Consider the following 26,094-nt stretch of genomic DNA (forward strand, 5'->3'; position numbering starts at 1 on the left):
AACAATATGCCGGCACAGTGCAACAAACCATTCTGCGATTACGGCCTGAGCACATTTCACACATGTGCTTGCAGTGGGTTACCTGCACCGCGTTGCTATAACATCATGTACACCTGGATCTGTATTCGCGCGGAGTGCCCAAAGCGACGTGGCACACGGGTACTGCGACGCGCGCGTGCCAGGAAACCGTTGAAACCCCCTTGACAGGCCGTGACAGACATGGAGCACCGCATGCCTCCATTACACCGTAGGGGTGCTCATCCGGCTAATCCAGACAACTCCGCCACCTAAGCCCACGCCCCAAGGGCAGGATGGAGCCTTGCTGTCTGCCAACGTGGCGGCTACTCGCTGACATGAAGTACTGCTGCTGCTACTGCCCTCTTTCTCGTCCTCCCCGGCTCCCCCTCGTCCTCCTCCTTGGCCTCCGCCTGCGCCTGCTGCCCGGGCTGCACCTTCCTGGACAGCTCCTGGCCTCGAGCGCATCGAGCAGTAAATCCATCTCATGACTTAGGTGCAGTTTCAACACAGGCTCTACCTGCCTTGATCGCACACGACCCGCCATCCTTACATGCACCCGCATTTGCTGGATGAAGCGGCCTTAGATGAACTCGCCAGGTACGACTGCCACTCCAGCAACCGAGGGGGCGGCGCTGACCGCACCAGCCCCTCAGCCGACCTGGTCGCCGCGTCCAGATCCGCATACAGGTTCCCCACGCCCCCCACCAGCGCCCGCCCCGCCGGACTCAGGCGCCCTGCTACCTGCCCCTGCCCCGGCCCTGAGCTTGTACGCTCTGTCCCCGCCCCCTGCACTGCTGTCGCTGCAGCTAGTGTTGTTGCCGGCGACCGAGAGACGGGCGTTGGCGCAGAACTGTGGGTCAATCGTGTCTGCTCAGCGGTCGCCCTCTCCTCCTCCAGCTGCTGCTGCTGTTGGTGCTGCCGGTGCTGGTCCTGCAGCAGCTCCGCCCGCACCGCCGCCGCGTCCTCCGGGTCCTCGCACAGCACCGCGATGGGGCGGCCCACCTCCACCTCCTCGCCCTCCGCCACCAGCAGTCCGGCCACGTGCGCTTCCTCCTGCGACTCCACCAGCAGGGACACCTGGCGGGGAGGGGAGGGGAATCGAAACCAGCCCATTCAGTAACACGAGGCCGAGGGGGAGGGTGGCGTGGGTTTGGCGCGGCTTCAACGTCAGGAGTCAGGCGCACCTACTGACCTCAGATGACGCAGGGTGGCCGCCACAGCTGACGCCCTATACCGGTAGGGCTGTTGCCTCCTGTACCCCAGGTTCACCTCGCCAATCCCTTGCCGCTGACCCGAACCCCTGCCGCTGACTGCTTCCCCTCCCCTCCCCACGCCACCAAACCCGCCAGCACGCACCGTGCCCGCGAACTGGTCCAGCCGGTACGCCTCCTCCACCAGCGAGTCCGTGTCCACCGTCAGCAGGATGTCGTACTCGGACACGTGGGTGGGCCGCCCGGGGTCCGCGCCACTGCCGCTGTCGCTGTCGCCGACGTGCCACTTGGCTGCGATACAAACGTTCGTTGGGCAGGGCAGGAGGTAGGTGGTGGGTGGCAGGTGGTGGTAAGTGGGAGCAGGCGGAGGTGTTAGGCAGGCCGAACGTGCAGGCGGGGTGTTTCAGGTTGGGGCTCGGTTGTGGCGCATCACGTTCATGGCGTGAGGCTATTGGCGCGGATGGGGCAGCACTTGTGCGCAGCGGTTGCCCCAAGCCACGGCTGCTTTCAAGCGGCCTCTGGGCTGCGCTCCAGTCCGGGACAAGGGCTTCCCTCACCTATCCGGCCGTGTGTCATCTCATGCGATAACTTGGGCATGGGCAGCCAGATCAGGCGGTCTGCTGGCACGGAGCCCACATGCGTCTGAGCCGTGTCCCTGGTCCCGGCGGTCAGGCTGCCCACATACGCATGCGCGCTAGTGCCTGCTGGCTCCTTGGTGCTCAAGGAGCTGTGGTTCCGGCGGGCACAGTCCGCTGGCGACGTGTAGGCACTGCGGGCCAAAGTCTGCAACGTGCCATCCAGCAAGGTCCTGCCGCTGCACGCGAAGCAGCGGAGCCCCAACCAACCCGAGGCCCGCACGGTTGATGCCAGAAGCGACACACTGGCCATGATGTGATAGCTGCGTATGATGGCGAGCTATGCTCGAGGGCGGGTTTGCGAGGGCTCTACTCATGCACAACACGCGCAATTGTCGCGGTGTATGTTTGTTTCGCTCAAAATCTATGCCCTTGTATTGACAAACATCTGCAACTGAAAAACGCTCTTGAAATTGCAATTGACACCGCACTGTGCATCCCGAGGTAGAACAGGCCATCGAGCGGAGACCAGTCCATCCGTGCAAACTTGTACATTTTACAAGAAAAATTGTCAAACAAACAAGGCCGCTATCAAATCTATGACGCTGATGTCGGCTCCATTTGCGAATCGGCCTTTGACGCAGCAGCCAAAAAGCTCAATGGGTTGGCTGTTATCCAGTCTTGGTCATGTCGTGGCCACACGAGTCCAAGCGAGTACTGGGGGGCAGCGCCGGCAGCTTGGCCGTGGACCACAGCCAGCCCGGTCCGGCCCCTTCACCTCCGACCCTTCCCCCTCGGCAGCGGCGGCCCAGCCCGCGCCCGTATCGCTGCCTGAACAGAGACGCACGGCCGAACCCCGGGTGCCGCCCGTACCTGCGGCGCTGCAGGGCCAGCTGGCCTCGTCGCGCAGGTCCTGGCTGCGGCACTGCCTGGAGTCGCCGCTGCTCGACCCCGTCACCAACTCGCGTGTGCACCTGCTCGGCGCCTCTCACTTCGCGCCGCACGGCGGCGGTGCTGGGCTGTCGGAGCTTCAGGAACTGGTTTCAGCGCTGCGGCCCACAGTGCTTGCCATTGAGCAGCCGTTCGACCTGGCGGCGCGGGCGGGGCTGGCCTACCCCGAGGTGATCCGGCGCCTGGAGGAGGAGGCATTGGCGTGTAGTGATGGGGGCGGCGGAGCCGCAGCAAGGGCAGGCCTGGTGCTGGGCTTGGGTGCCGGCGTCGTTGCATCGCCGCTGGCTGGCGCCGACCCAGATGGCAGCAGCAGCCATGGGACAGATGGGAGCGTGCGCGAGCGGAGCCGGGAGGTGGGACTGGCGGCGGCGGAAGCAGCAGCTGCACGGCTGCGCGAGGCCCTGCCAGGGCTGGCGCAGCGGGCACGTGTGGGTCGTGATCTTCTGGACCCCTTTGAGGTACTGGGGCTGTACAGCGGCTGCGACTACGTCACGCGGCCCGAGCAGCTGGCAGAGGCACTGGTGGGACCACGGCCGGCGGGCAGGGACTAACGAGAGAGAGAGAGGAATTAGTTGTTTTGGTAGCATGGTGTGAATGTCCATCATCGCTTGCAAGTGATGTGGGTGGAAGGGAAAGCCGGAAGGGAACATGCGGCGGCTGAGCTGGTCGCGCTGCTGATGCCCTCATGTTCAGGCGCTCTTCGGCTTCCTCCCGGGACTGGAGTACGTGGCGCTCGCTCAGGCCGCAGAGCAGGCCGGCGCGCAGGTGGGTGGCGACGAATACCGTATGCATGGCCTGTCGCAGCAGCATGCAACAAGCGCGCCGTGGGCTGGATGCAGCGGCATAGCTTGGACGCGGCGCCTCTTTCCCCCGCACCGGCAATGGTCACCTGCACGCCCATGGACCCCGTGCTCGCCAACAAACAGGTGTACAGCGTGGACGCACCGCTGAAGCTGCAGGAGAAGTGGGTGGAGCAGCTGGTGGCGGACTTCAAGCTGCGCGAATCTGACCTGTCCCGGCGGCTGCAGTACGACCTGGCTCGGGCGCAGTCGCTGCTGCCGCCCGACTTCCACGCCTGGGACGCGGAGCTGGCGGCGGCGGTGCAGGCACGGGAGCAGCAAGAGGGCCCAGGGCACAGGGACCAGGCGTCAGGCACGGGCGAGGACCCGCCGCTCTCGGCCGTGACGGCCTTTAAGGTGTCGCGTGCGCTGGCCGCGGCGCTGGTGCCGTTCGAACGGTCGCAGGACGCCTTCGGGCTGCAGGCGTCGCTGCAGCCGCTCAAGTACGGCCTGTTTGCGCGGAGGGCGCGGCACCTGGTGTTGCAGGTGAGCGGCTTGATGGCGCTGGAGCTTTGCTTGCGCCGCGGTCTGCTGTGAGCTGGGGGCCATGTGGTAATCGCTGCGTACGGTTTGCTGCTGGGGCCCTGGCACTGGCACTGGTACTGGCAATCTGGCACTGGCAGCGTATACCGTACTAACGAATGGTTTGATGTCGCCTGCTGCTCTGTGTCGGCCCTGCTGCACAGGTGCGGGACCTTTGCCAGCGGATGTCGGTGCGGCAGGTGCGCGTGGACGCCGAGTCGGTGGCGCACAGTGCCGATACCCCAGGCACCCAACTGTCGCCCTCCTCCCAGCAGCAGCAGCCACAAGCACAGCAGCAGCAGCTCCCACAGCTGGTGGATGTGACGGGGCAGCCGGAGCAGGTGGTGCTGGCGGTGGTGGGGCGGCAGTATTTGCACTACATACGGGAGATGTGGGCTAATGACCGCAGCGCACTGTGGCACGGCGAGGTGCCGCGCACGTTCGCGCGGTCCTCGCTGGAGCGCTAGGCAGCAGCAGGTCTGCGGGGTTTTGGGTAGGGCATCTTGTACTGTACGCGGTTTTGCGGTGGTTTTGGCCTGCAGACCGTCTGCTCGGTTTTAGGCGCATGAACATGGGCCAGCATCGTGCGCCTTCTCAAGTTTTATCGCCAGAGGGACGCCTGCGACGCATGCGTGAGGGAGAGTGGTCTCAGCGCAAGATCTGCTGCATGGTTTAGGTGCGGGGGACACTCGAAGACGGTGAACAGCAAGAGAAGCGAGGCATCGCATACCCACGTGTGGTGTAAGTGTGTTCATGGGCTGCTTGCCATCGTGCGATTTGAATTTGTGCATGCAGCCGAACTGCGCCGGGCAGTCGCCCCCCAACGTCTGCGTCAGGGCGTCCCCCCCGTGACGGCAAGTGACGGCGAGGTCGCCACGCGGTAAAAGTTACAAATCGCGTAACGGCCTAGCGATGGCAGCAAGGGTTACGATTTCAAGGGACTTCTCTCCCACTGCTCCCACTAGCAAAACCCAGCAGCGAAAGGACAATCCAGTCGAACAAGTAAAGAACTCGGTACTGACCATGACACCCTTTTGCGCGCTCCTGTATTACACTGTTATTTAGTATGTCTGATAAAATTAGGTTTAAAGCACGCAAACTATCCTCATGAGCCTCAAAAACCGTTCTTAGCCGACTTGTTACGGAGAGTAGCCGACGGCTACGGACTGTCATAGTAGCCGACGACTACGGGAGCTTGTGTTAAATTATCTCTATCGTTTGGAGGTTTTAGGAGGCCTGCCGATTAGTTCAGCTCCCAGGGACTGCTGCCTGACAAATCGAGCATGTTGGGGCGAGCTCACACGAAAGCTTGATGATAGATAGTATACTATCAAACATGAAAGATGGTTCCCCAACGCACAAAAAAGCTACTAAGGCTTGAGCGAGAGTGCGCTACCGCAAACGCCACTTGTCTGTGGCGGCCTTGTGGTTTCAATTAATCTGATTATGAGATTGGTAGTGATGCAATTGTCTGGCACACTATAGGAGACCCTGAAGCCTTTGGGGGACGCGATGCCGCTCAGCGTCTGAGTGCGTGAGAAGCGAGTAATTCGCCCTTGATTCAGCTCTCCGGAAAGAGCAAATACTTACAGATACGTGGAGGCCAGGGCAAGGTCGCTTCAGAGTGACGCCTCGTCGGCGCCAAGGCGAAAATGAACGAGGGCCCTGCCGGTGGAGGGGACCAGGTGCAAATATGTAAGGTAAGATGTGTGCTGCCTATGCGTGGAGGAAGTGGACGGTTGCCTGCGCGACAATGCTCGACATGGCTGCTTCGCGACTTGACCAGGAGCTCCTGACGACAGCTGCCGCGCTTCCGACTCGTGCTTTTGCGGGCCCACGCCCTCGGCATGCCCGCAACGAGAACGCGGGGGTTTCCGGTTTGTGACTCATTCAGCGCGCCTGTTTGTTCGTCGTGCCTAACCGCCTAGCTACCTCCCCACGCACCCAAGCAACGCGCCTGACGCTTTTCTACATACGCAGGTCCAAGGCTGCACGCGCCGGATGCAAAATGAGAAGCAGTACTACCGGCGCTACGGCGTGTGTGAAAACCATTTGCGCGCGCTTGAGCTTCTAGTCGATGGGCGGATGCAGCGGTTCTGCCAGCAGGTATGTGCGCTCTTATCAATGATGCGGTTGGCCCTCTGCTGCTAGCATTAAATAATAAAGCATCACGAGGACGCACGAAGTGTGGATGATACATAGGGAACACCAGAAGGATGAATGGAAGCCCCGGGTATGTGTCGGGTGCGCTGTCAAGCAACGTGTGCATCTGTGCGTTTTGCGCCCTCCTGCATGCAGTGTGGCAAGTTCCAGGACATCACCGAATTCGACGACGTGAAGAGGTGCGTGCTCATGCATTGCGCCCTGCCCTGCTGGCTGTCTTGGTCAGTCGGCATGTGCATGTATGCTGAAACGTTTCAGCTATCTACGGCTCGCAGCAGTACGCAGCCGCCGGTGATTACTAATAATGAGGCAACTGCGTGCCCTGCTTGTCGGCAATGCCCGCTTAAACCCCATCACCTGCAATATGGTATGTGCATGCCTCTCTCCCTGTCACCCCCTCCTGCAGGTCATGCCGCACACAGTTGGCCCGCCACAGCTTGCGCCGCCGCATTAAGCTGTCGCAGAGGCGGCAGCAACAGCAACAGCAACACGACGACGATGACAACATGGACACAGATGAAGGCGTGGCCGGCGGCGGCGGAGAGCTAGCGACGGGTGGCATGGGTAACACGGAGCGCACCGCCGGTGCGGCGGTTGCTGCCGGTGGCCGGGAGGGCGAGGCAGCGATCCTGCAACAACTGCAACAGCTACAGCAGCAGACAGACCTGCAGCTGTTGGCTACTGGCGCTGCTGCTGTGAATGCAGCAGGCGCCGGCAGCTGGCAGTTGGGTGCGACATCTGTCACGGCAGCGGGCGCTGGCACTGCCGCCGCCGTGGCGGCTGCTGGCGGCGGGGCGCTTGATCTGGGTCAGTGGCTCCCGTCCGCCGTGGGAAGCCCTCAGCTGCCTGGCGGCTCCGCAACGGGAAGAGCAGCAGGCGCTAGTGGTACATTAACTGCGGCCGGGGCCGGCGCCGGCACGGCTGACGGCAGTGGCAGCGGGTTCTTTCTTGACCTGGCGGCTGCGCCCGGCACAGACCTGCAGCAGCAGCCACAGCAGTCGCAGCAGCGGCGGATTTCGCTTGCGCTGGGTTGCGGTAGCAGTGTTGACGTGGGCGGCGGGCTGCTGCCTGATGACGCGGCGCCGGTGCGCCTGGTGGCTCCACAGCTGCTGGCCACACAGCAGGAGCGGCAGAAGACGTCAGCGGATGGAGGACTGGTCAGCATAACGCGTCGTCGCAGCCGGGGCAGCAACAGCGGCACTGGCCCTTTCACGGCTGACGGCAGCGCCGGCCTGACGCCGATTGCCGCCGCCGCCGCTGCAGCCGCTACTACTGCCACAGCAAGCGGCAGTAGCCAGCAGCATGGCGCCACCGGCACCGGTGCCCGCACCTTTGCGCACGTGGCCATGTACTCGGACACGCTTCCACCAGCAGCTTCTGGGCCGCCTGTGGCTGCTGCTGTCAGTGGGGCAGCGGGCCCTCAGCAGCGGCCCCTGCCTGGGACAGTGGCGGGAGGCGCATCGTTGTCTGCTGCTGCCGATGGGTTGGATGCGGGTAGAAACCGCAAAGGCCATGTGCGTTTGGCGGACGTATGCGATGTGGCAGAGCTGGAGGTTGCCGTTGGCGTGCCCGCCCTCCATAGCGGCGCTAGCGGCGGCGGCCCCGCTGCGGGGGCCGTTGGTGTGACGTTGGCGGCAGCAGCAGCAGCAGCAGGCGGCACGCATGTGCCTGTTCAGGTCGGAGTGGTCAACATGCAGCAGCCTCTGTCGCGGCAGCTGAACCCGCAGCAGTTTAGCTTGCACCACCAGCAGCAGAATCCGCAACAGCAGGAGCAGCCGTCGCCGTTCTCACTACCACCGGGCGCAACTCACCACTCGCTTGGGATGCACCAGCAGCTTCAGCCGCCGCTGCCGCCACCGCAGCAGCAGCCTCTGTTGCGTAACCAGCAGGACACCTCTCAGCATCAGCATTCGCACCAGCAGGCGGCGCAGCAGCAGGCAGCGCTAGCGGCGCAAATGGCCCAACACGCTTTCAGTGCTAACCCCGCGTTCCATGTGCCGCAAGAGACGGAAGCGTGGGCAAGCTCGCAAAGCGGCTCTGCAATGCTCCGCAGTGGCAGCGGAGGTGGCGGTGATATGGTGCGTGGCGCGTCCGGCAGCTTTTCAGTTGGGGGGGCTCCTACCATCGTCGGCGCATTCCTGTCGAGACAGCAGGAGGTCATTGCGAGCCAGCAGTTGTCCCTGGCCGCCGTCACGCAGCGCCAGCAACTGCAGGGGCCCATCACGTACCAGCCGCCGCACGGCGGCAGCGCGGTAGGGGGGCTTCCCGCCGGACCCAACAGCGGCAGCGCTGCAGCAGGCGGCGCAGCGGGCGCTACAGCAGGTGCTGCTGCTACTGCTGCTGCTGCTGCTACTGCTGCTACTGCTGCTACAGCAGGTGCTGCTGCTACTGCTGCTGCTGCCGCACCCTCCCCGGTTGCCCAGCGCCTGAATCAGTTCTCTGCGGTACAGGAGATCCTGACGCAGCGCCTGGCGGAGCAGTCCATCGTGCGCGATGAGCGGCTGGACTCAGAACTGAACACGCTCCTGGACGAACTGGCGGCGGAGCAGGAGCGCGAGGAGATGCGCATGTTGCGGCAGCGGCAACAGCTGCACCAGCAGCAGCTGCGACAGCACCAGCAACAACAACAGCAGCTGCTGCTGATGCACCAGCAGCAGCACCAACAGCAGGACAGGCGCTCGAGCAATGCCACCACGGCATACGGCAGCACCAGCAGCGGCTCAGCGGCGGGCGGGCGCGTCCTGCTCAGCGCAGCAGCGGCAGCGGTAGCCCTGGCTGCCACCGGCATCAGCTCCGGCCCCCCAGCTTGGGCGTCTTCCTCAGCCGCCTCGACCTCAAACGGCTCTGCCGGCGCCACCTCCGGCTCTGGACCCACTTCGGGGTCTGACCACCTGACGGCGGGCCCGGCACCGTTGGCATCATCTGGGTCGGAGATGCCGTTGCGCTTCCTGCAACAGCAGCAGCAGCAGCAGCAGCAGCAGCAGCAACAACAACAACAGCAACACCACCAACAACTGTTGCAGGCGCCGCAGCAACAGCTGTTGCACGCCTTACAGCCGCAGCAGCAGGAGATGGGCGGCCTAGTAAGTGGCCTTCCCCCGCTGCTGGTCGGCATGCAGCAGCAGCAGCAGCAGCAACAGCAGCAGCAGCAGCAGCAGGTCCCTTCCCTGTCATTTGGCGCTATGCCGCCGCCGTCTGCACTGCCGGCCGCTAGGGCTGCCCCCATGGCTGCTGGCATCACTGCTCGCACCGCGCTGCCGCCGCTTCAAGCCCCGATGCAGCAGCAGCTGCACGCCGCGCCCGGCAGCAGCGGGGGCGGCATGCCATATGGTGCGCAGCAGCCTCTATGGTTGTTGCAGCAGCAGGCGGATCCCTCGGCGGCAGCGGCCACCGCTACAGGAGCGGCGCCGAACATGCAGCGGCAGCCCCTGATGATCAACGCGGGCAGCAGTGCCGGACCGCCCTACAGTGTTCAGGGCATGGGGCTCAGCGGCGGCGGCAACAACGCTATCCTGGCGCCTGGCGCCGGCGGCGGCGGCGTGCGGTGTGGCCCATCGGGCGCTCCCTCAGGGAGCGACAGCGGCCCCGCTCCTCACACTCCGCTTTTGACGGACGACTTGCACCACCTGCACAGCGCACCACCGATGAACAACGACGGAAGGGGCGACGGAAACGGAAATGGCAAAAGGAGTGAAGCGGCGGCGGCGGGAGACCTGGGCGGTTGGGCACACATTATGGCTGCTGCAGAGGCCTGGGGTGCAGATGAGCAGCAACAGCAGCCGCAGCCGCAGCTGGAGCGGCAAGTAGTGTCAGCACAAGGTCACCAGGTGTCTGAAGCTTTGCAGCGGGCTCCGGGCGTAAACATGGACGGAAGCCGTGCGGGCGCTGACGATGACAGCGAGCGCGCGCGGGTACGGCCGCGCTGGGGGTACGCTCAGCAGCCTCAGGGTGGCGGCGCCCCGTCCACTACTGTGCGCAATGCTGCTACCGACACCACCGCTGCTCCCGTCCGCTATGGCGTCGCCGCTAGCCTCACTGGCAGTGGCATGCCGCCGCCGCCGCTGCCACCATGGGAAGGCGGCGGTGTGGGCATGGCTGCGCAGCCTGCCGCCGTTGGTGGCGGCGCCGCTGCGGCGGTAATAACAGACGCCGCCGCCGCCGCCGCCGCCGCCGGCATGCCTGCAGCTGCTGCTGCGTACGAGCCCGTGCACGTGCTGCGGCGGCTGTCGCTCAAGCTGTACGGCTGCTCGCCCGCCGACCTCATGCCTGACACACGGCAGCGGCTGGCGGCGTGGCTGGCTTCGATGGACCTGGCGCTCATGCAGCTGACGGTGCGGACCGGCTGCGCGCACCTGGTTATGGACGTGCTGGCGGGCGGCCGGCCGGCGGCCGGCCGCCGGGCCGGCGGCGGTGGCGGTGGCGATGCGGCGGTGGCGAGCCGGCAGCCCACGCCGCCATCATCAACGTCATCGCCAGCGGCCCAGACCGACGCCTCGGACCGCAGTCCGTCATCGGAGGCAAGCCCGCCGTCCGCAGCGGGGCACGCAGTAGTGGCGGCGGCGGCAGAAATTGCTGGCGCAGCCAGCAGCGCAGTCGGCATGTCAAGTGTGGCCGCCGGCGGTGCCGACGGTGGCGCTGCCGTCACACCAGCCGCGGCAGCTGTGACGGCCGCGCTTGTGATGGGCATGTTCGAGGAAGCCAGGGCGCATGGCAGTAGCAGTGGCAGCAGCAGCAGTGCACGAAGCTTGCGCGGGCTGCTGCTGGGCACGTCGCCTGCCAACGCGCCGCCACCACGGCCGCGCCACCAGCCACCGCAGCCGGCGGTGGACGGCGCCTCTGCCGCTCCCGGCCACACCTTCACAGCAACGTCGCCGTCTCCTGCACCAGGCTCATATGCCACGGCCGCCACGCCTGCTGGTGTAGCTGGTGCCGCTGCCGTGCTATCGCCGCCAAGGCCTGCTGCTGTGGCTGGGCGACCGCCGTCGCTCATGTCCTCGAGCAGCATAGGCACCGGCGGCACGGTGGCCACGGGCCGGCACGGCGGCAGCAGTACCGCCAGCGGTGGCGTCAGCAGCAGCGGCATGGCGCAGAGCGTCATGATGATGGTGAGTGACAGTCCTGAAGGCTCGGCGGCCAGAGTCAGAGAGCTTTACGGCTACAGGGGCAGCAACGAGTATCGCCCGCCGGGCGGCGGCACTGGCGGTGACACCAGCAGGGCCGCCATGAGCGGTGGCAACCGGCAAAGCGGCAGCTGCAGGAGCACAGCTGCCGCCGAAGGCACGTCGACGGAGGTGGCGCCCGGCGGCGCGGTAAGGCCGACGGGGACGCTCATGCAGCAGCTCCGCGCGCGCGACGGCGGCAGCGGCAGCGTCTTCCAGATCGGCAGCCCTGCCAGCGACGACCCGTCGCCGCCGGCTCCCCCGCCGTCGCTTGCGGCAGAGGTGCCTTTGGTGCCTTCGCTGTCGACGCCGCTTGAGCAGCAGCAGCCTCAGGCTGCGGGTGACGATCTGGGTGTTGCGGGCGGTCATGTTGCGGCATCGCGGCCGCAGCCCATGGAGGGGCTGGTCGCGGCCTCTGCCGCTGCCATCATGCGTGCCCTGCGTGACTCCGACGAGCACACGCCCATGGCAAGCCCGGCAGCATCCGTGCAACAACCAGCACCCACCGCAACGACAACGGACAACACCGCCGGAGCGCACGACGCAGGAAGCGGAGCTGCGGCCGCCGCCGCGCCAACCACCCCCGGCTGGGCTGAGGCCCAAGGCCGCGCGCTGCTGCGGCTGCTGGCACTGGCTGCCGCCGGCCCGTCCCAGGCAGCCGGCGGAGTAGACACCCTCTCACCTGATGATTCTCCTGGGAGTGCTGCTGGAGGTGTAGCAGGTGGCGGCGAGGTGGCCGCTGCTGCCGCGCAGCAGCAGGCCGCCCTGACTCGGCTCCTGCAGGACCTGCTGGGGCCGCGCTGGGGCGAGCCCGGGGACGAAGGGCAGGAGGCGTGCGTGGGGCACCGGGTCATGCTGCAGCTGGAGAATCAGGTGCGTGTGTGTGAGTGTGTGTGTGAGTGTGTGTGTGTGTATGTGTGTGTGTGTGTGTGCGTACTGCATCGCATGCACTGTCTTCGCGCAATATTTCCTTGTGCTCTTTAACACACGTACATGAGCACGTACCGCCGTAGTTTGCGAGCACGGGGTATGTCGCCCACCGCACTGTGCGCGCGTGTGCGCATGGCAAGGCCTGCATATGACTAAGTGGTGTCGATGACTAAAGCCTTTCCCTGCACCTTGATTGTTTGTGCAGGCACTGTGCTGGGTGCAACCTCCCAGCCAGTCACGACTGGAGTTCCAAGCAGTGTTGCCCCAGCTGCTTCCAGCAGCGCCGCTCACGGCTGCGCCCTCTCAGCAGGCGCGGCGGGAGGTGGCCCCCGTAGCGCCGCCGCCGTCGCCAACCCCGGAGCCAACCCCTCCAGCCTTGGTGCTGTCCGTGATGCCGCCCGCCGTGATCGCTGGCGGCGTGTCGCCGCCGTGCGTTGTGGTTACGCTGCTTGGCAGTGAAGGGCCATATTCACCGTTTTCCTTGAAACACGGAACACCCATTTACCGTGAAGGCACTGGTCTGCTGCCCGCATCAGACACGGAGGTAACGGAGCCGCCCGTGGTGCCATTGACGCCCAGCAGCGCCGCCGGAGGAGGTGCGGCAGCTGCGGGGCGCCGCCGGCAGTCGCCGCTTATGCCGCCGCTGCCGGCGGCACAGCTGCACGTGCGTCAGGGCGGCGAGCCGCTACTCTCCTGCCAGCTGGCGTCTCTACCCCTCCGGCGCGTGGCGCTGATCCCGGCATCGCCCAAACCCGCCGCAGAGGCAGTGGCGCCGCCGGCACCGCCCGCCGGTGCGACGCTTCCTATCCTGCTGCAGGGCTTGACGCTGACCGACGAAAGTGAGCCGCCGCCATCGCTCAATGCGGCGGCGCAGCCGACGCGGGCACCCGTCGGCGGGCGGCGCTACACCGCCGCAGACTACCCTCTCAGCCGGCTCGCCAGTAGCTCTCTGGACCCTGGTGTTGTTCACAGCGTGGCAGCTGCTGCTAGCAGCAGCCGCTCCGACCCAGCAGACCCTGGGCCGCCGGGGGCGGCACCTGCAGTGGCGACGGAGCGTCATCACGCCTCCACAGCTGTGGCCGTGTCGCTGACGCTGCCGCCCCTGGCCGCCGCCGGCCTCGCCGTCATCGAATGCAGCAGCGGAGATATGCTGGGCGGCTGGCAGCCGCTGGTGGTGCTGCCGGCGGCCTTCCCGGGTGCCGCGGCCGCGGCGGCCGAGCTGAGCGCGCTGGTTGCGGCGGCGGAGGCGGCGGCGGAGGCGGCGGAGGCGGCGGCCGGCCGCACATCCGCGCCAGCAGCGCCTGGTGGTGGTCCGGCCCCTCACAAACACCCTACGGATGGTGTTGCTGACCTCACCTCAGCAGCACCAGAAGCAGCAGTGGCGGCCACGCCTGCTACAGCGGCTGTGGCTGTAGCAGCTGTCGGTGGCGCCGCGGGTGTGCGCGACTTCCTGGTGGACCTGGGTCGGCTGCTGCAGCTGGGGGCGGCGGCCGCGCCGCTGGAGGCGCTGGGGTACACAGACGACTGGGCAGCGTACGAGGGTGAGTCGTGTACAGTGCGGTGTGCATGCGTACGTGCGGGCAAGCAAACTGACGAGGGCGAGAAGTACAGGCGCGAGGTCGGTTGGTTAGGGATGGACGGACGGAGATGACGTTTGTGCACCTCGTGCGCCTGACTGTGTGCGTGCGCCCTGTCCCTCGTGCCGCCGCGCGCAGCCTACGCGGAAGCCAAGGCGGCCATGCCCGACGCTGTGCTAACGGCCGGACGGGTGCTGCGGCAATGCATGGCGTGGTGAGTACTCATCATGTACGCATGATGGCACAGTGCTGGGCCCTTCCCTTGTGTTTACACGTACATGTGCACAACCCTCGTTGGGGTGCGCCTGCTGGCACGTACCACGCCGCATCACCTGGAACGCCTTCCAGCACCAGCAGAGCGTCTTCGTCTCGCCTGGTTTGTTCTACCCACCCGCCCCTTGCTATCCCACGCCCGACCACGCGCTTGTGTGCGTGTGCCTCTCTCATGTATGGCCGACCATCCATTCGCTTGCCCGCTGCTACAAATGTCTGCCTGCAGGCGCCTTCCTTCGTGCACAGCTCTGGCAGCGAGCCTGATGCTGGACTTTGCGCAGGTGCCGCAGTAGACCGGCAGCGGCGGGATGCACACGTACGTGCAGCGCCGTGGTCTTTCGTGGGCCAGATTTTGCTGGGGCCACACGGCGGTGTTGATCCCCATTACAGGCGCCCCGATGGCTAACGTGGCGGAGAGAAGGAGAGAACAAGCACACACGAGCAACGCAACGCTACAGACTTGGCACTGCTGAGATGTGCCCCCACATGTTGCAGTAACAAATGTGCCTGCCCACCGCCCAAATGTCCCCCATCCGGTGTAACAGCCGGCCGCTAGACTGTGCAGCCGCATTTTGTCAGGGGCTTAAACTTCCTGTGATAGGCAGCGTGCTAGTCAGAGTGGTTGCGAAATTAGGGTTTACTGTGATGTGGTTTGAATTGTTGGGTCTCAGATCACAAAACTGGTACACCAAAAACCATCAGGGGTTATGTCCCCCACAACTGCTCAAGCGTTTCGGATTTCACAATCCAGTGAATTTATTACGGTGTAGGCGTTCTTGTGCCCGGAAGTGCTGCCGCAGCGCGCTGCTTAATCAAGTAACGCACGTGTGTATGGCTGAGAGCAACGGCGGCATTGCACTCGGCGCTCACATGATGACAACACTTTCACTGCTACCCCCATGCCGGCTTGATGCGCCTGCAGCTTAGTCAAATTAAGCGTAAGCCATGCTAACCGAACCGTGACTTCTCTTTATGGCATTCGGACATGTACGAGGCGTGGGTGAGTGTGCGTGCGTGCCAGCGATGTATGGTGGAATACTTTGAGTACGTAGGGCTGAGGTTACTCATTACTATGTGCGTTCCAAGAGCAGTGAACTAAGGGATCCGCATGCATGGCTACATATGTATATGCGTTTGTCGCCCGTGGCTGCTGGGTGCAAGTCAAGGCACAGTGATGAGACTGTGTGGTGGTATTGGCCACTGCGCTGTGTACTGATGAGTCTTGTGCAGCCCACATACACCCAGCTTGGCTTTGTTCAGCTGCTTGCCGGTGAGCGTGCTCTTTTAGGTAGTTAATGTGCACGCGTGCGTGTGTGTGGGTGTGGTGCGTGCGTGCGTGCGTGCGTGCATGAGTGGGTGTAGGGTAGAACAGCCGCGCTAACGGCTCAGCAGGGAGGGGGCTGCTGTGGCTTGGCTGCGAGCGGCACAATGTTAACCAATCATGCTAGGTGAAGAGTGGAAATGGTCGTGGGACTGGGCAGGCTCCCGTTACGGTATTGTGGTTGGGTGCTACCTTAAAACTCCTCCGATAGTTATTTATCCAGCACCAGCCGCATTGGGTGCTGGGAAGGGACAACTGTAGGGAAGTCCTGCCAGCTTGCACGGGCAGAGCTAGCGCCGACAGGGCAGGGCGCGGATACGGATCACTGGTTAGCAATCTGCGGATACGACGAATGCAATCTGCTTTTTGCTGACGCGTATTTGCGAGGCCATTTGAAACCCTACGAGCCCTGGGCGGCACTGGTTGTGGGGGACAGCTGGTATGCACGGATGGATCATCATTATATATGGAGGAGGCACGTCGGCCGCACAATACGGTAGAAGGATAGCAGATCTATCTATGGTAGTGTGCAGGGGTATGCGTCTGTGCGTATGTATGGCTGGGGTGCTTGATGGAGTAAGCCGGGTTGAAGGGTGCGCACTCACACGAGAGCGCGTAACGTACGTACCCGGGAGTAGACCGCGTTCGAGTACATGGGAAGGCTGTTTGATGGTGTGCTTTGTTTGTGACCAGGGCAAGTAGATTGGTTGTGATTGATGGCGTTGCTTTACGGAAACTAAGGGCTGCGGTCGAGGTGAGGGAAATGTCACGTTGAAGGTAAGTAATTCGCACAAGGCAGTGCGCGTGTTGTGTGGTTATATGCGATGGCGTGGCCAGGCGTTGCTGACCGCTGTGGCCACAGCGCTTGATTGCGGGCACCAGGGGAAAGATGGGGTGAAGATTGGCAAGGGGTCGCTGGAGTGAGTGTATGGGGGGGGGGCGGGTTGGTAGTTGACGGATGCTGAGTATGCCAGGGGGCGTGGGAATACTCCAGACGCATCTGTGTCTGTACTTTGCAGTAACCAGAAGTAGTGAGCGTTGAGGACGCAACAGGATGAGGGAGGTGTGCAGTGAGAAAGCGGTATGGAGTGTGCTTGGCAGGCAGATGGGGCATACAGGGCAGTTGAAGGGTTCTACAGCGTGCACACAGAACCGACAGCAGGCGAAGGAAAGCGAAGAGTGTGTGATGGATGGCGACACTACGTCTTGGAAGGGAACCCACATGTGTCGTCGGCGCGCGATGATGTGCGGACTGCAGCAGAAATACGGAGTTGCTCGTACTTCATTCGGCAGTAGTCGGCAAGCCAGAGCCCACTCATGCTCAAGTGTGACGTGATCTTCAGTCAACATCGTTGCTTGTACTTCAGTCGACACCTGGATTGCCCCGCCCCCCAACCAAACCGTGCCAAGTGCCAACGTGTGTTGGGGGCGCGCACGGGGTTAGCTCCGCCTAAAGTAACAATTTGAAAGAGCGGGTGTAGGCCGCGTAGCACCATAGGGCGTATCAGCGGAATGTGGGCGGCATGGCCGAATGGGCCGAGCGAGTGTGCCGGCGCGCTAGCATGTTGCAGCCAGACATCGGCATCCTTAGACAAGACCTGGACTTGACCGGTCGTGGGCAATCACAGCCTCCTCTCCACATCTGGCCTGTGAGCTCTACAAAACACCTGCGCTCGGCCCAAGTAGAAGTTGGCCTACTCGGGTCCGCCGTGAACATGCGGCATCTGTTGGGCATGTCAGCAGTTCAAGGGCAATTCCTTACTGCAATCAAGGACATGCGTAAGTGGCGACATCTAGAACTGCATCTTACAGCACGCTTCACCTCGTTAGGAGTTCAGTTCGCTTCAGAATTCACTGCCGACATGCAGCTACTCTGTCAGGGGTTTTACCAGATACCAGCTCAAGACATCGGAGCAGCGGAGCATCAAGGACGTTGAAGACTATTAGTGGACGTTCAAGGCCCTCCCCAGAGACCACACGCCGCGCACGAGATGGGTCGACACGGTCGCGACTGACAGTCGCCTTGCTGGTCCAGCCTTATAGGACCACGGCGCCACTACTCTGCATGGCTAGTTACTGCAGATACGTGCATTGCTGAAACTTAGGTCGCTCTTAGGGCCGCAAGGCACAAACCAAGTGACACAAGGCACTGCCTTTCTGCCCTTAACCGACTACACTACTTCTCACACCATGATAATAGCCAGCTACATAGTCTTCTAGCTTGACTCCCTAAACGCTGGCTATCTGGCCGAGCACTGACGCGACCGGTCGTGTGACAGAGAAGGGCCTCCCTCCATTGGACAAGCTTCTAGTATATAATTAGCTGGTAAGACTGTTCGGGTAGAGAAGCATCCGTTTGCAGGCACGGGCGCGGAAACGCTGACCTGCGCCAGGCTTATTTCTTAGTCGCCTCGGAGAGAGCTTCGAAATGAACTTAATCCCTCATATGTATGTCATGGTCCAGAGGGCTCGAAACCGGGAAAGGCGCTTGGAAATTCGCCATGCGACCGTCCGCACCGCGCCGAAAATGATGATGACGTGCGTTGTTACAATAACGCTCAGTTATAGTGGCATGGATGCCAAACGGCTCGCACGTCTGACAGGGTTCGCCCGTTATGCATGCTCCCTGCTCAGGACTGACTTCGACACCGGACCCCGCCCCACTAGGCCGCTGCGTGTGCCGTCAGAGCCCTAGCAAGCCCAGCCCCGGCCAAGTGACTCCCCCGGCTTGGACACAGTGAAGGTACCTCCGACCCGCGCACCTTGCAGCGGTCGCTGACACGCCAGCATGCACCGCAAGGCATCTCTCCTGGGAGCCACACCAGGCGTCAACAGCCAGCTCGGCCGCGGCAGCATGGGGGAGCCCAGCTCCAACGGCTCCAACGGTGGCAACGGCCCCAACGGCCCTCTATCCGCTTCGCCGGCGGAGCTGCAGCAGCACGTGGTCCGCCGCGTGTCAACCTTTGCGGAGGACGCGCTCCGCCGCAGCGCCGACCCCACCGCCGCCCTGGGCGGCGTCTCCGACGACGTGCCCTTCGGCACCCACGACATGGACCGGGCTTCCAGCAGTCTCTGGTCCCCGGACGACGGCGGACCGGGCGGCCACGGCGGCCACGGCCCCGCCAGCGCGGGTGTGCGCGACTCGCTGCTGCCAGACGTGACGCTGAGCCAGGCGCAGCTGAACGCGCGCATGAGCCTAGGCCTGGTGTATCTGGACTCGCCCAAGGTGAGAGAGCGGCCATGGGTGCGGGCACGGGCCATGTGTTGGTGGGTGGGTGGCCCGCCTTTGGTTTCAGTGTGAAGAACGCGAAAGCTTCCCTAGATAACCAATGCCGGTTGCTGAATATGACATCATGGAAGCCCTCCTTGTTGTAGGACCAAGGTTTCCTGACATTCAGCCCCTGAGCCAGCTGCTTGCGATACTTCACTTCACTTCACATACGCATTCCTGCTCTGGTCATGTTGACTTTGGGCTGAAGACCCTCCCCCTCACATGCTTGAGTCGGAATTTTGCAGCCGCACCACTCTTATGCATATGCGTCATGTGGTTTGCATCTTGGTTGTCATGGGGACAGTGGAGATACCCCAAAGGGTTTTGAACTTCAAAAACTACCACTCACCGCCAGCACAACATTACACTGCGCGGCATCCCCGCAGGGCCGCATTAGCCTCAACGGCATCCCAACCGTGGGCACCGGCGGCGGTCACGGCGAGCTGCCGCCAACCAACATGGGCGGCCTTGAGGGCGGCGGCCGTGCCGCCGGCTCGCACGCCGCCTTCCTGCAGCACTACGCCGCCGCCGCCGGCAGCGGCGACTGGTCCGCCGGTGCGCTGGCGTCACCCACCAGCAAGGCCACGCCCCTGGCGCGTCACGTCACCACACGCGCCCTGCTCTCCACCTCCATCCGACAGCGCGAGCACCACCAGGCGCAGCAGCAGCTGCAGCTGCAACAGCAGCACGGCGGGCAGCAGCAGCAGGCGCCTGGCGGCGGCGGGCTGGTGCGCTACCGCGAAAGCGGCGGCTCGGCGTCGCAGGTGATGAGCGTTCCGGCTGCAGCAGGCGGCAGCAACAGCGGACCCGTTGCCGGCCTGGGCAGCGCTGGCGCACCCAGCTCGCCTAATGTCAGCTTCTACACCCCGGGCAGCGGCCCAGCCTCGGCAGCCGGGCTGCCGGCCCGCTCCTCCTCCTTTGGCAACAAGGATGGCGGCCGCTTCTCAAACCTGCAGCGCGCTGCCACCACCTCGCTCCTGACGGTGGAGACGGCGACGGCCGCGGCGTCTGGGCCCAGCAGCGGCAGTGGGCCCATCACACCATCGGGGCAGCAGCAGCAGCCGCCGTGTTCGCCGGCGGCGGCGCCGGCGCTGACCCTGCCTACGTCGCCGCAGGGCGGCGCTCCGCCCTCGCCGCCCAGCACCTCCTCCAATGCCGTCATGTCTCCGGGGAGCACTGGAGCGGCCGGGGCGGCCCTGAGCAACAACGGCGCCGCAGGCGCCGCCCGCACGGCGCCACTGGCGCCGTCCCCTGGCGGTAGCAGCCCAAGCGCCCGACTGGCGCCGGCGTCGCCACACTCGCCGCACCATGCACCACACGCGCCGCCGCAGTCGCCTGGCGCCTCGGCGTCGCTGCTGCGCAGCCGCCACGGCGCCAGCAGCTTCAGAGAGCTGTCGCAGGGCCTGCCTAGCCCCAGCACCCCAGTCAGTGCCCCCGCCGTCACCGGCTCGGACCTGTACCCGGAGCTGCCTACGCGCACGTTCAAGGAGGGTCCCGGCGTGACGTCGCCGGCCGGCGCCGGGCACGCTGGCGGCGTGGCGTCGCCGCAGCACCACGCCGCGGTCCACAGCGCGCCAGTCCCCCACGCTGCAGCCGCAGCGGACGGACAACAGCAGCAGCAGCAGCAGCAGCAGCAGCAGCAGCAGCAGCAGCAGCACCACGCGTACCCCCATGTCAACCACCCGCACCACCACCACCACCACCACCACCACCACCACGAGAAGCACAGCACACACGCGCAACCACACGTGACACATGCGCAACCGCAGCACCCGGCGACGGTCCCAGCTCAGCAGCAGCACCAGCAACACACCGAGCCTGCCGCCGCGGCCGCAGCGCGGCCGCCGGCGCCTCGCACCTCCCACATCAGCTCCCCGGGTGCGCCGCCGGCGCCGCCGGCCGTTGCCGCGATGCCGGCCTCCCCCAGCGGCCACGGCCCCAGCCACAGCCAGATCGTGCCCTGCCACCATGCGCCCGGCCTCATGCCGGTGCCGCCCTTTGTGGCGCGTCAGCTGCCTGCCAATGGGCTGGTGTGGATCTGGCAGGACGTGCCCAAGGCCATGCGCGCCGGCACCTGGGCCATGGCGGAGTACACCATCACGCGCCAGCTGCACAACGGCTACGCCTCCTGCGTGTACAAGGTGCGCAAAGGAGGAAGCGGGCGCGGGTCGATAAGGCGTGCTGCTTCGGGGAGGTTGTTGGGTGGGGTGTTTGGCGGGAGCGTGTGGAGTGTCCCATGCGCTTTCTACGTGTCAGCAGATAGTGGAGCCGTCGGCTGGTTACCGACTTACAGTACCCTGAATTGACTATTCCCTCAACCTGCTGCGCCTGCGCGGTTATGTGCCTGCACGTGTGCGCCCGTACAGGCCACCTGCCACCGCTCGGGCCAGGACGTGGTGCTCAAGGCCTACACGCTCAGCAGCCTCAGCGACTTCCTGCGCAACCAGATGCTGCGCGAGCTGGACATCCACGCGCGGCTGCAGCACCCTGCCGTGGTGCAGATCCTGGGGGCGTTCCGGGTGGGTCCATGGCCGCGGCCTGGGGGCGGTGGGGACACGGAATGCATTTGTGCGAGAGTTTCAAGGCCGGGTCCGTGTGGCGTTCCACGTTTCGCCAAGTTGGGTCCATGTACCCAACGATCGTGCCTCGCGGGCCCGCGCACGCGCCGCACCCCACACAGGAGGGCGACCTGCTCGTCATTGTGCTCGAGTACGTGCGCGGCGGCAGCCTGGACCGCGCCCGCCGCAAGCTGGGCGGCCGCATGACGGAGCAGCAGGCGCTGGAGCTGGTGATGGCGCCGCTGCTGCGCACGCTGCACTACCTGCACACGCAGACCATCGTGCACAGGGACATCAAGCCGGTAAGACCGTGGCAGGTTGGATGGGGCTGTGACGGGAGCTGGCACTTTCTGGAAGCTATGCCTGGAAGCTATGCCTCGAAGCTATGCCTGGAAGCTATGCCTGGAAGCTATGCGGCGCCGGCAAAGCAGGAAGGCTGTCGTGCGGTGTAGGCTGCTGCTGGGTGGCGTAGGGGCTGATGCCGTGATGGACCTGAAGCAAGGCTTGCTGCATGTCTCTTGTGAACTTGTGTGTAGCGCAAGTGCCGATGCCCCGCCCTCGCAATGTCCTTTGCAGGCCAACCTGCTGTTCACGCCGGACTGGAAGCTCAAGGTGTGCGACTACGGCGTCTCCATCTGCCTCGGCGAGGAGGTAAGGGAGCTGCCCGCTTTCCGCTCGCAAGTTGTACCCGCGTATACATGTCAGCTGTCACAGCAGGGACTCATTGCACCTCCATCTGCCTTTGCCGCCGTCATCCCTGGGACCCCACAGCGCGCCGTGACGCGCACCGGCTCACGCGACTACATGGCGCCCGAGGTGAACGTGTGCCCGCTCAAGCGCACGCCCGCCGACAACAAGGAGAACCCGCAGATGGCCTACGGCGCGGCGGTGGACGTGTGGAGCGTGGGCGCGCTGGCCTATGAGCTGCTGGTGGGCTTCACGCCCTTCCCAGGTGGCCCGCCTGCCACCCGGAAGGGCGATCCCACCAAGTCGCTCGTGTTCCCCTCGTCCGTCAGCAACGATGCACGCAACTTCGTGTTGTCGTGTCTGGAGCAGGCGCCCGGCGACCGGCCCACCGTCCAGCAGCTGCTGCGACACCGCTGGCTGCAGGGCGCATCGGGCGGTGCTGACCGCAGCACGGTAGGCACGGGTTGGGAGCAGTGTGGTTAGCACAGCGCCGAGGGATGGGGTTCGGCCTATGGAAACGCTGCTTTGGAGGAAAGTCGTTTGGGACTGGGGCAGTGGTCAGGCTTGTGCTATTGTACCGTTCAGCTACTAAGCCACTCCGTATGTTGGTGTGTTTCATGTGTCAAACCACCTCAACACCACAGGCTGTCAAGCAGGAGCCATAGGCGACCGCTGCTCATGTAGTACGCTTTCCGCATCGAAGGCCATGTGCGGTGCGTTCAAGTGAGACCCTCGTGAGCTTCCATCTTCCATCATGCATATGCTGTTCCCGAAGCCCAGGACATTTTGAGGCATGGTTGTTTCTGACAGCCCTGCTAGCGGTACTCTCGCGCGGTTCCTGTTCAAGGTCATTACTGACGAACAAAGGCGGGATTTGCAATGAAAAACAGGTGCATAGGACTGTGAGCGTTACTTGTACTTGCTTGCTTCCGGTGGGTGCAGGAGCATGCGAGCCGAACCTGTGACAGCCTGGCATTGATGTGTTGGGAAGCAAGGTGTACTTGCGTTTTGATGTGTTCGCACGTACGGGCGCGGCCAGAGGACGTATGGACGTGGCTTTGCACTCGGGTGCCCCCAGAACCCCAAGGCAGAACCGTTAGGCCGTTGACCCCATTGACCTTTGACCTCAGACGGCAGCTTGGCGGGGCTAGGCGTGGCTTGAAGGTGACTGCCACTTCCCTTGACGAATTGCTCCCAAGCTGCCGTACTAACTATCTAGCTCACCTAGCAGGCGGGCGCTTTTCTTCACTACACCATAAAATCATACTTGCATTGCTGAGTCGGGAGTCTGGAGGTTTAGCACCGGGAAGTGGCGACTGTGCATGTTTGGACTGTTGCGGCATGGGCACGGAAGGAAAGCACGCATCATCACTTGTGCATTGGCTGTGCATTGAAGGCAATTCCTGGCTTCTGATACAAAAATGTGTATGGGTGTTGTAGTAGAATTTCCTGGACAGCGCGGAATGCATTGCAAGGGCAACCACGCCTGGGGCGTGTGGTTGCCTGTGACAACCGTGTATTTGGTACCCTCTTGAGTTCTCGGGCGCTCGGGTTCTCTTCTGTGACCTTGTGTCTCAGCTGGAAATGCCGACTCTACGCGTAGTGGCCTGGGTACAACCCTAATGGTGGCGTTAACTTCACGACATGTTGCTTTGGGGTCATTTGGACGCCGGATGTTCAAGGAGGAGTGCTGATTGCCACAGAGGCATGAACCTTGGCTTCCGGCGTGCGCCTTGTAGGGCTTGGTGGCACGGCTAGGTGGCCTTCAGGATTAATGCATGTATGTCCAGAGACCCAAAGCGCATGAGTGAATGGCAGTAGCGCACCGAGTGCGAGCTGATAATCAGGTTGACGATTGGTGCCACAGGCTCTGCTGCCTGCTTGCACGCACCACTGAGTCAGGCAACAAAGGCACTAACACAAGTTGCCGCACGTACGCCCCATGCAACAGCTAGTTCGCAGCCTTGCATTTCTGTGTTTGTCTAAGTTTGATGATGCTTGTGTGTGCAAATTGCCCACTCAAAACCACGTAACCCCTACACAAGCCTCTGCTTCACGCGTGAGGCGTTGCAGAGTGTGTGTGTGTGTGTGTGTGTGTGTGTGTGTGTGTGTGTGTGTGTGTGTGTGTGTGTGTGTGTGTGTGTGTGTTAGAAAAAAACAACAAAACGAAGCCCGCCCAAGCGGCGAGTTACTTACGGATACCTACCGAATATCGAGCGTCGTGTTGCCGCGTCGACCCCGGTAGTCATACTTACCCGCGAAAAGCCTGTAACCCTCTCGGGCGATCGACGAACGATCTGACCCCGAGTGGCACCCATATGCATTGTATGCGCCGCGCCCTGGGCGCGCTACAACGTTTACCCAGCACGCCTACGTCCCATATTCCCGCCCGCTGGTCATAGTCGAGCTCACCTACGGGCGACAGGGGAAGCGAGGGCAAAGGGCGGCAGCGAGGAAGTGTCACGGGCAGGCAAATGGCAAAGGCGACAAGTGGGGCGGCGTGCAGCAAGCGACCTAGCTAACGCGCAGTCTAAAGCCCGCCTATTAAGTATCACGCGACCCGGAGAAGAGGGCGAGCGAGCGTGGCAAGCAACCTTAACGGGGCCGGGGTTGCATGGGGGCGTGGCGGGCGGCGGTTGCAGAGTCGCAGGACGTTCTAGATGCAGGCTGGTAGCACGCGGGTGGGTGTTTATGCGTCGCCGTGGGCTGGCGGGAGCTGGCCTCCCGCTCCCCGCTCCACGGCGGCACCGAGTCTAGGCATGCTCGCGGCCGCAGTGGCCGCGTCGGTAGGGGCAGGCAGGTGGGGCGCGGGGCAGGCAGGGTGGCAGACTGTGGCGTTACAGCGGTGCGCAACGGCGAGGGCACGAGCTGGCAGACCCCACAGACGCAAACCAGAACCCCATCAAACGGAGCACACCCTTAGGGCAGCAACTGCGAACACGAACGTCACAGGGACCGGCGGCAGAACTGAACCCAGACGCACACGGGGACATACCACAACACGCGTAAGACGAAGGACGAAGCCAGCCCCAGGAAAAACGGTACCCCAAACCGAGCCGACAGCCGCACACGGACAGGGACAACAACCCGCACTGGGACGAAACACCACGCACGCAACCCGCACACGCACACACGAACCCACGCCCACACCTACGCACCCACAACTACACACACCCACACACGCACACACAAACACCCCCGTACAAAGCCCCCCACAAGCGTGCACTCAGGCAACCCAAGTACCCCCCTGAATGCGGGGCGCCGCGGCGTGATGTCCAGAGGTCCACGTCGTGAGCGGCTCCGGGGGCGGGGCTGTCTCCACGGGGCTGGTCAGGGCCGCATGACGGTACCCGCCCGCCGGCGGGGGAGGGACACGGCATGGGGGCTGGCGGCTTGCTGGATGAAGTATCGCCGCGTGACTTCGTTAAGGGTGCCGGGCGGGGGAGGGGCCGCGGGTGGGTGGGGGGCTGCGGCGGCACCGGCAGGCGGCCCGGCGGCAATGTGCGCGGCGCGAGCCGCGGCGAGGGCCATACGGTCGCGGTAGTAGAGGTGTGGGAAGGCGGCCAGCAGCTCGGCATATTTGGCGTCCAGACGTCGGCGCTCGTAGCCACAGTCGAGGAGCGCGCGCTGGAGCCGCGCCATTTCCAAGCAGAAGTTGTCGTAGTCCAGGATGATGCGTCGGAGGCGATGGAACTGGCCCGTAAGGATGTGTGTGTGTGTGTGTGTGTGTGTGTGTGTGTGTGTGTGTGTGTGTGTGTGTGTGTGTGTGTGTGTGTGTGTGTGTGTGTGTGTGTGTCTGGTGCTATCGCCTGGCCGGGCGCCCGGAGCGTGAGGACAGGTGACTAATGCTCATCAGCAAGCTACCAGCCCGCCAGCAAGTCAGCGATATCTCGGTACAGTAACTCCGGCGTTATACCAGCCGCGCCATCTTGCCTTGACGTTGCGAAGTGAATATTGGGGTCTGGGAATGCGCCGCACACTACGGGACTACGCCAACCTGTACCTTACCCTGTCTCATCGCACCACGTCACCACTACAC

General features: G+C 63.8%; 4 protein-coding genes across 5 annotated transcripts; 3 read left to right on the plus strand and 1 right to left on the minus strand.

Moving 5' to 3' along the window:
• Positions 1 to 28: 28 nt before the first annotated feature.
• On the minus strand, positions 29 to 2,244 carry CHLRE_06g278227v5 (uncharacterized protein). Its single transcript, XM_043063151.1, has 3 exons — positions 1,787 to 2,244; positions 1,375 to 1,520; positions 29 to 1,095 (listed from the first exon to the last, which is right to left on the minus strand). The coding sequence occupies exons 1-3, from the start codon at positions 2,115 to 2,117 to the stop codon at positions 565 to 567; spliced, it is 1,008 nt and encodes a 335-aa protein (XP_042923855.1). The 5' UTR covers positions 2,118 to 2,244; the 3' UTR covers positions 29 to 564.
• A 130-nt stretch (positions 2,245 to 2,374) lies between these two features.
• On the plus strand, positions 2,375 to 4,906 carry CHLRE_06g278228v5 (uncharacterized protein). Its single transcript, XM_043063152.1, has 4 exons — positions 2,375 to 3,276; positions 3,449 to 3,520; positions 3,682 to 4,080; positions 4,281 to 4,906. Exons 1-4 carry the CDS (start codon positions 2,464 to 2,466, stop codon positions 4,581 to 4,583), a joined length of 1,587 nt encoding a protein of 528 aa, XP_042923856.1. The 5' UTR covers positions 2,375 to 2,463; the 3' UTR covers positions 4,584 to 4,906.
• A 138-nt stretch (positions 4,907 to 5,044) lies between these two features.
• On the plus strand, positions 5,045 to 16,916 carry CHLRE_06g278229v5 (uncharacterized protein). Its single transcript, XM_001698009.2, has 7 exons — positions 5,045 to 5,816; positions 6,097 to 6,222; positions 6,415 to 6,458; positions 6,686 to 12,311; positions 12,574 to 13,909; positions 14,084 to 14,159; positions 14,445 to 16,916. The coding sequence occupies exons 1-7, from the start codon at positions 5,769 to 5,771 to the stop codon at positions 14,509 to 14,511; spliced, it is 7,323 nt and encodes a 2,440-aa protein (XP_001698061.2). The 5' UTR covers positions 5,045 to 5,768; the 3' UTR covers positions 14,512 to 16,916.
• Positions 16,917 to 17,124: 208 nt separating this feature from the next.
• CHLRE_06g278230v5 (uncharacterized protein) lies at positions 17,125 to 24,339 on the plus strand. 2 transcript variants are annotated; one of them, XM_043063153.1, is made up of 8 exons: positions 17,125 to 17,865; positions 18,174 to 18,765; positions 19,197 to 20,951; positions 21,177 to 21,329; positions 21,491 to 21,670; positions 21,945 to 22,019; positions 22,140 to 22,508; positions 22,700 to 24,339. In XM_043063153.1, exons 2-8 carry the CDS (start codon positions 18,328 to 18,330, stop codon positions 22,718 to 22,720), a joined length of 2,991 nt encoding a protein of 996 aa, XP_042923858.1. In that variant the 5' UTR covers positions 17,125 to 17,865; positions 18,174 to 18,327; the 3' UTR covers positions 22,721 to 24,339. The 2 variants fall into 2 exon arrangements, with proteins under 2 accessions (XP_042923858.1, XP_042923857.1); XM_043063154.1 differs by having other exon boundaries at positions 18,207 to 18,765.
• The last annotated feature ends 1,755 nt before the right edge of the window (positions 24,340 to 26,094 follow it).

Source organism: Chlamydomonas reinhardtii, chromosome 6, assembly GCF_000002595.2.
Source record: "Chlamydomonas reinhardtii strain CC-503 cw92 mt+ chromosome 6, whole genome shotgun sequence".
Taxonomy (NCBI): domain Eukaryota; kingdom Viridiplantae; phylum Chlorophyta; class Chlorophyceae; order Chlamydomonadales; family Chlamydomonadaceae; genus Chlamydomonas; species Chlamydomonas reinhardtii.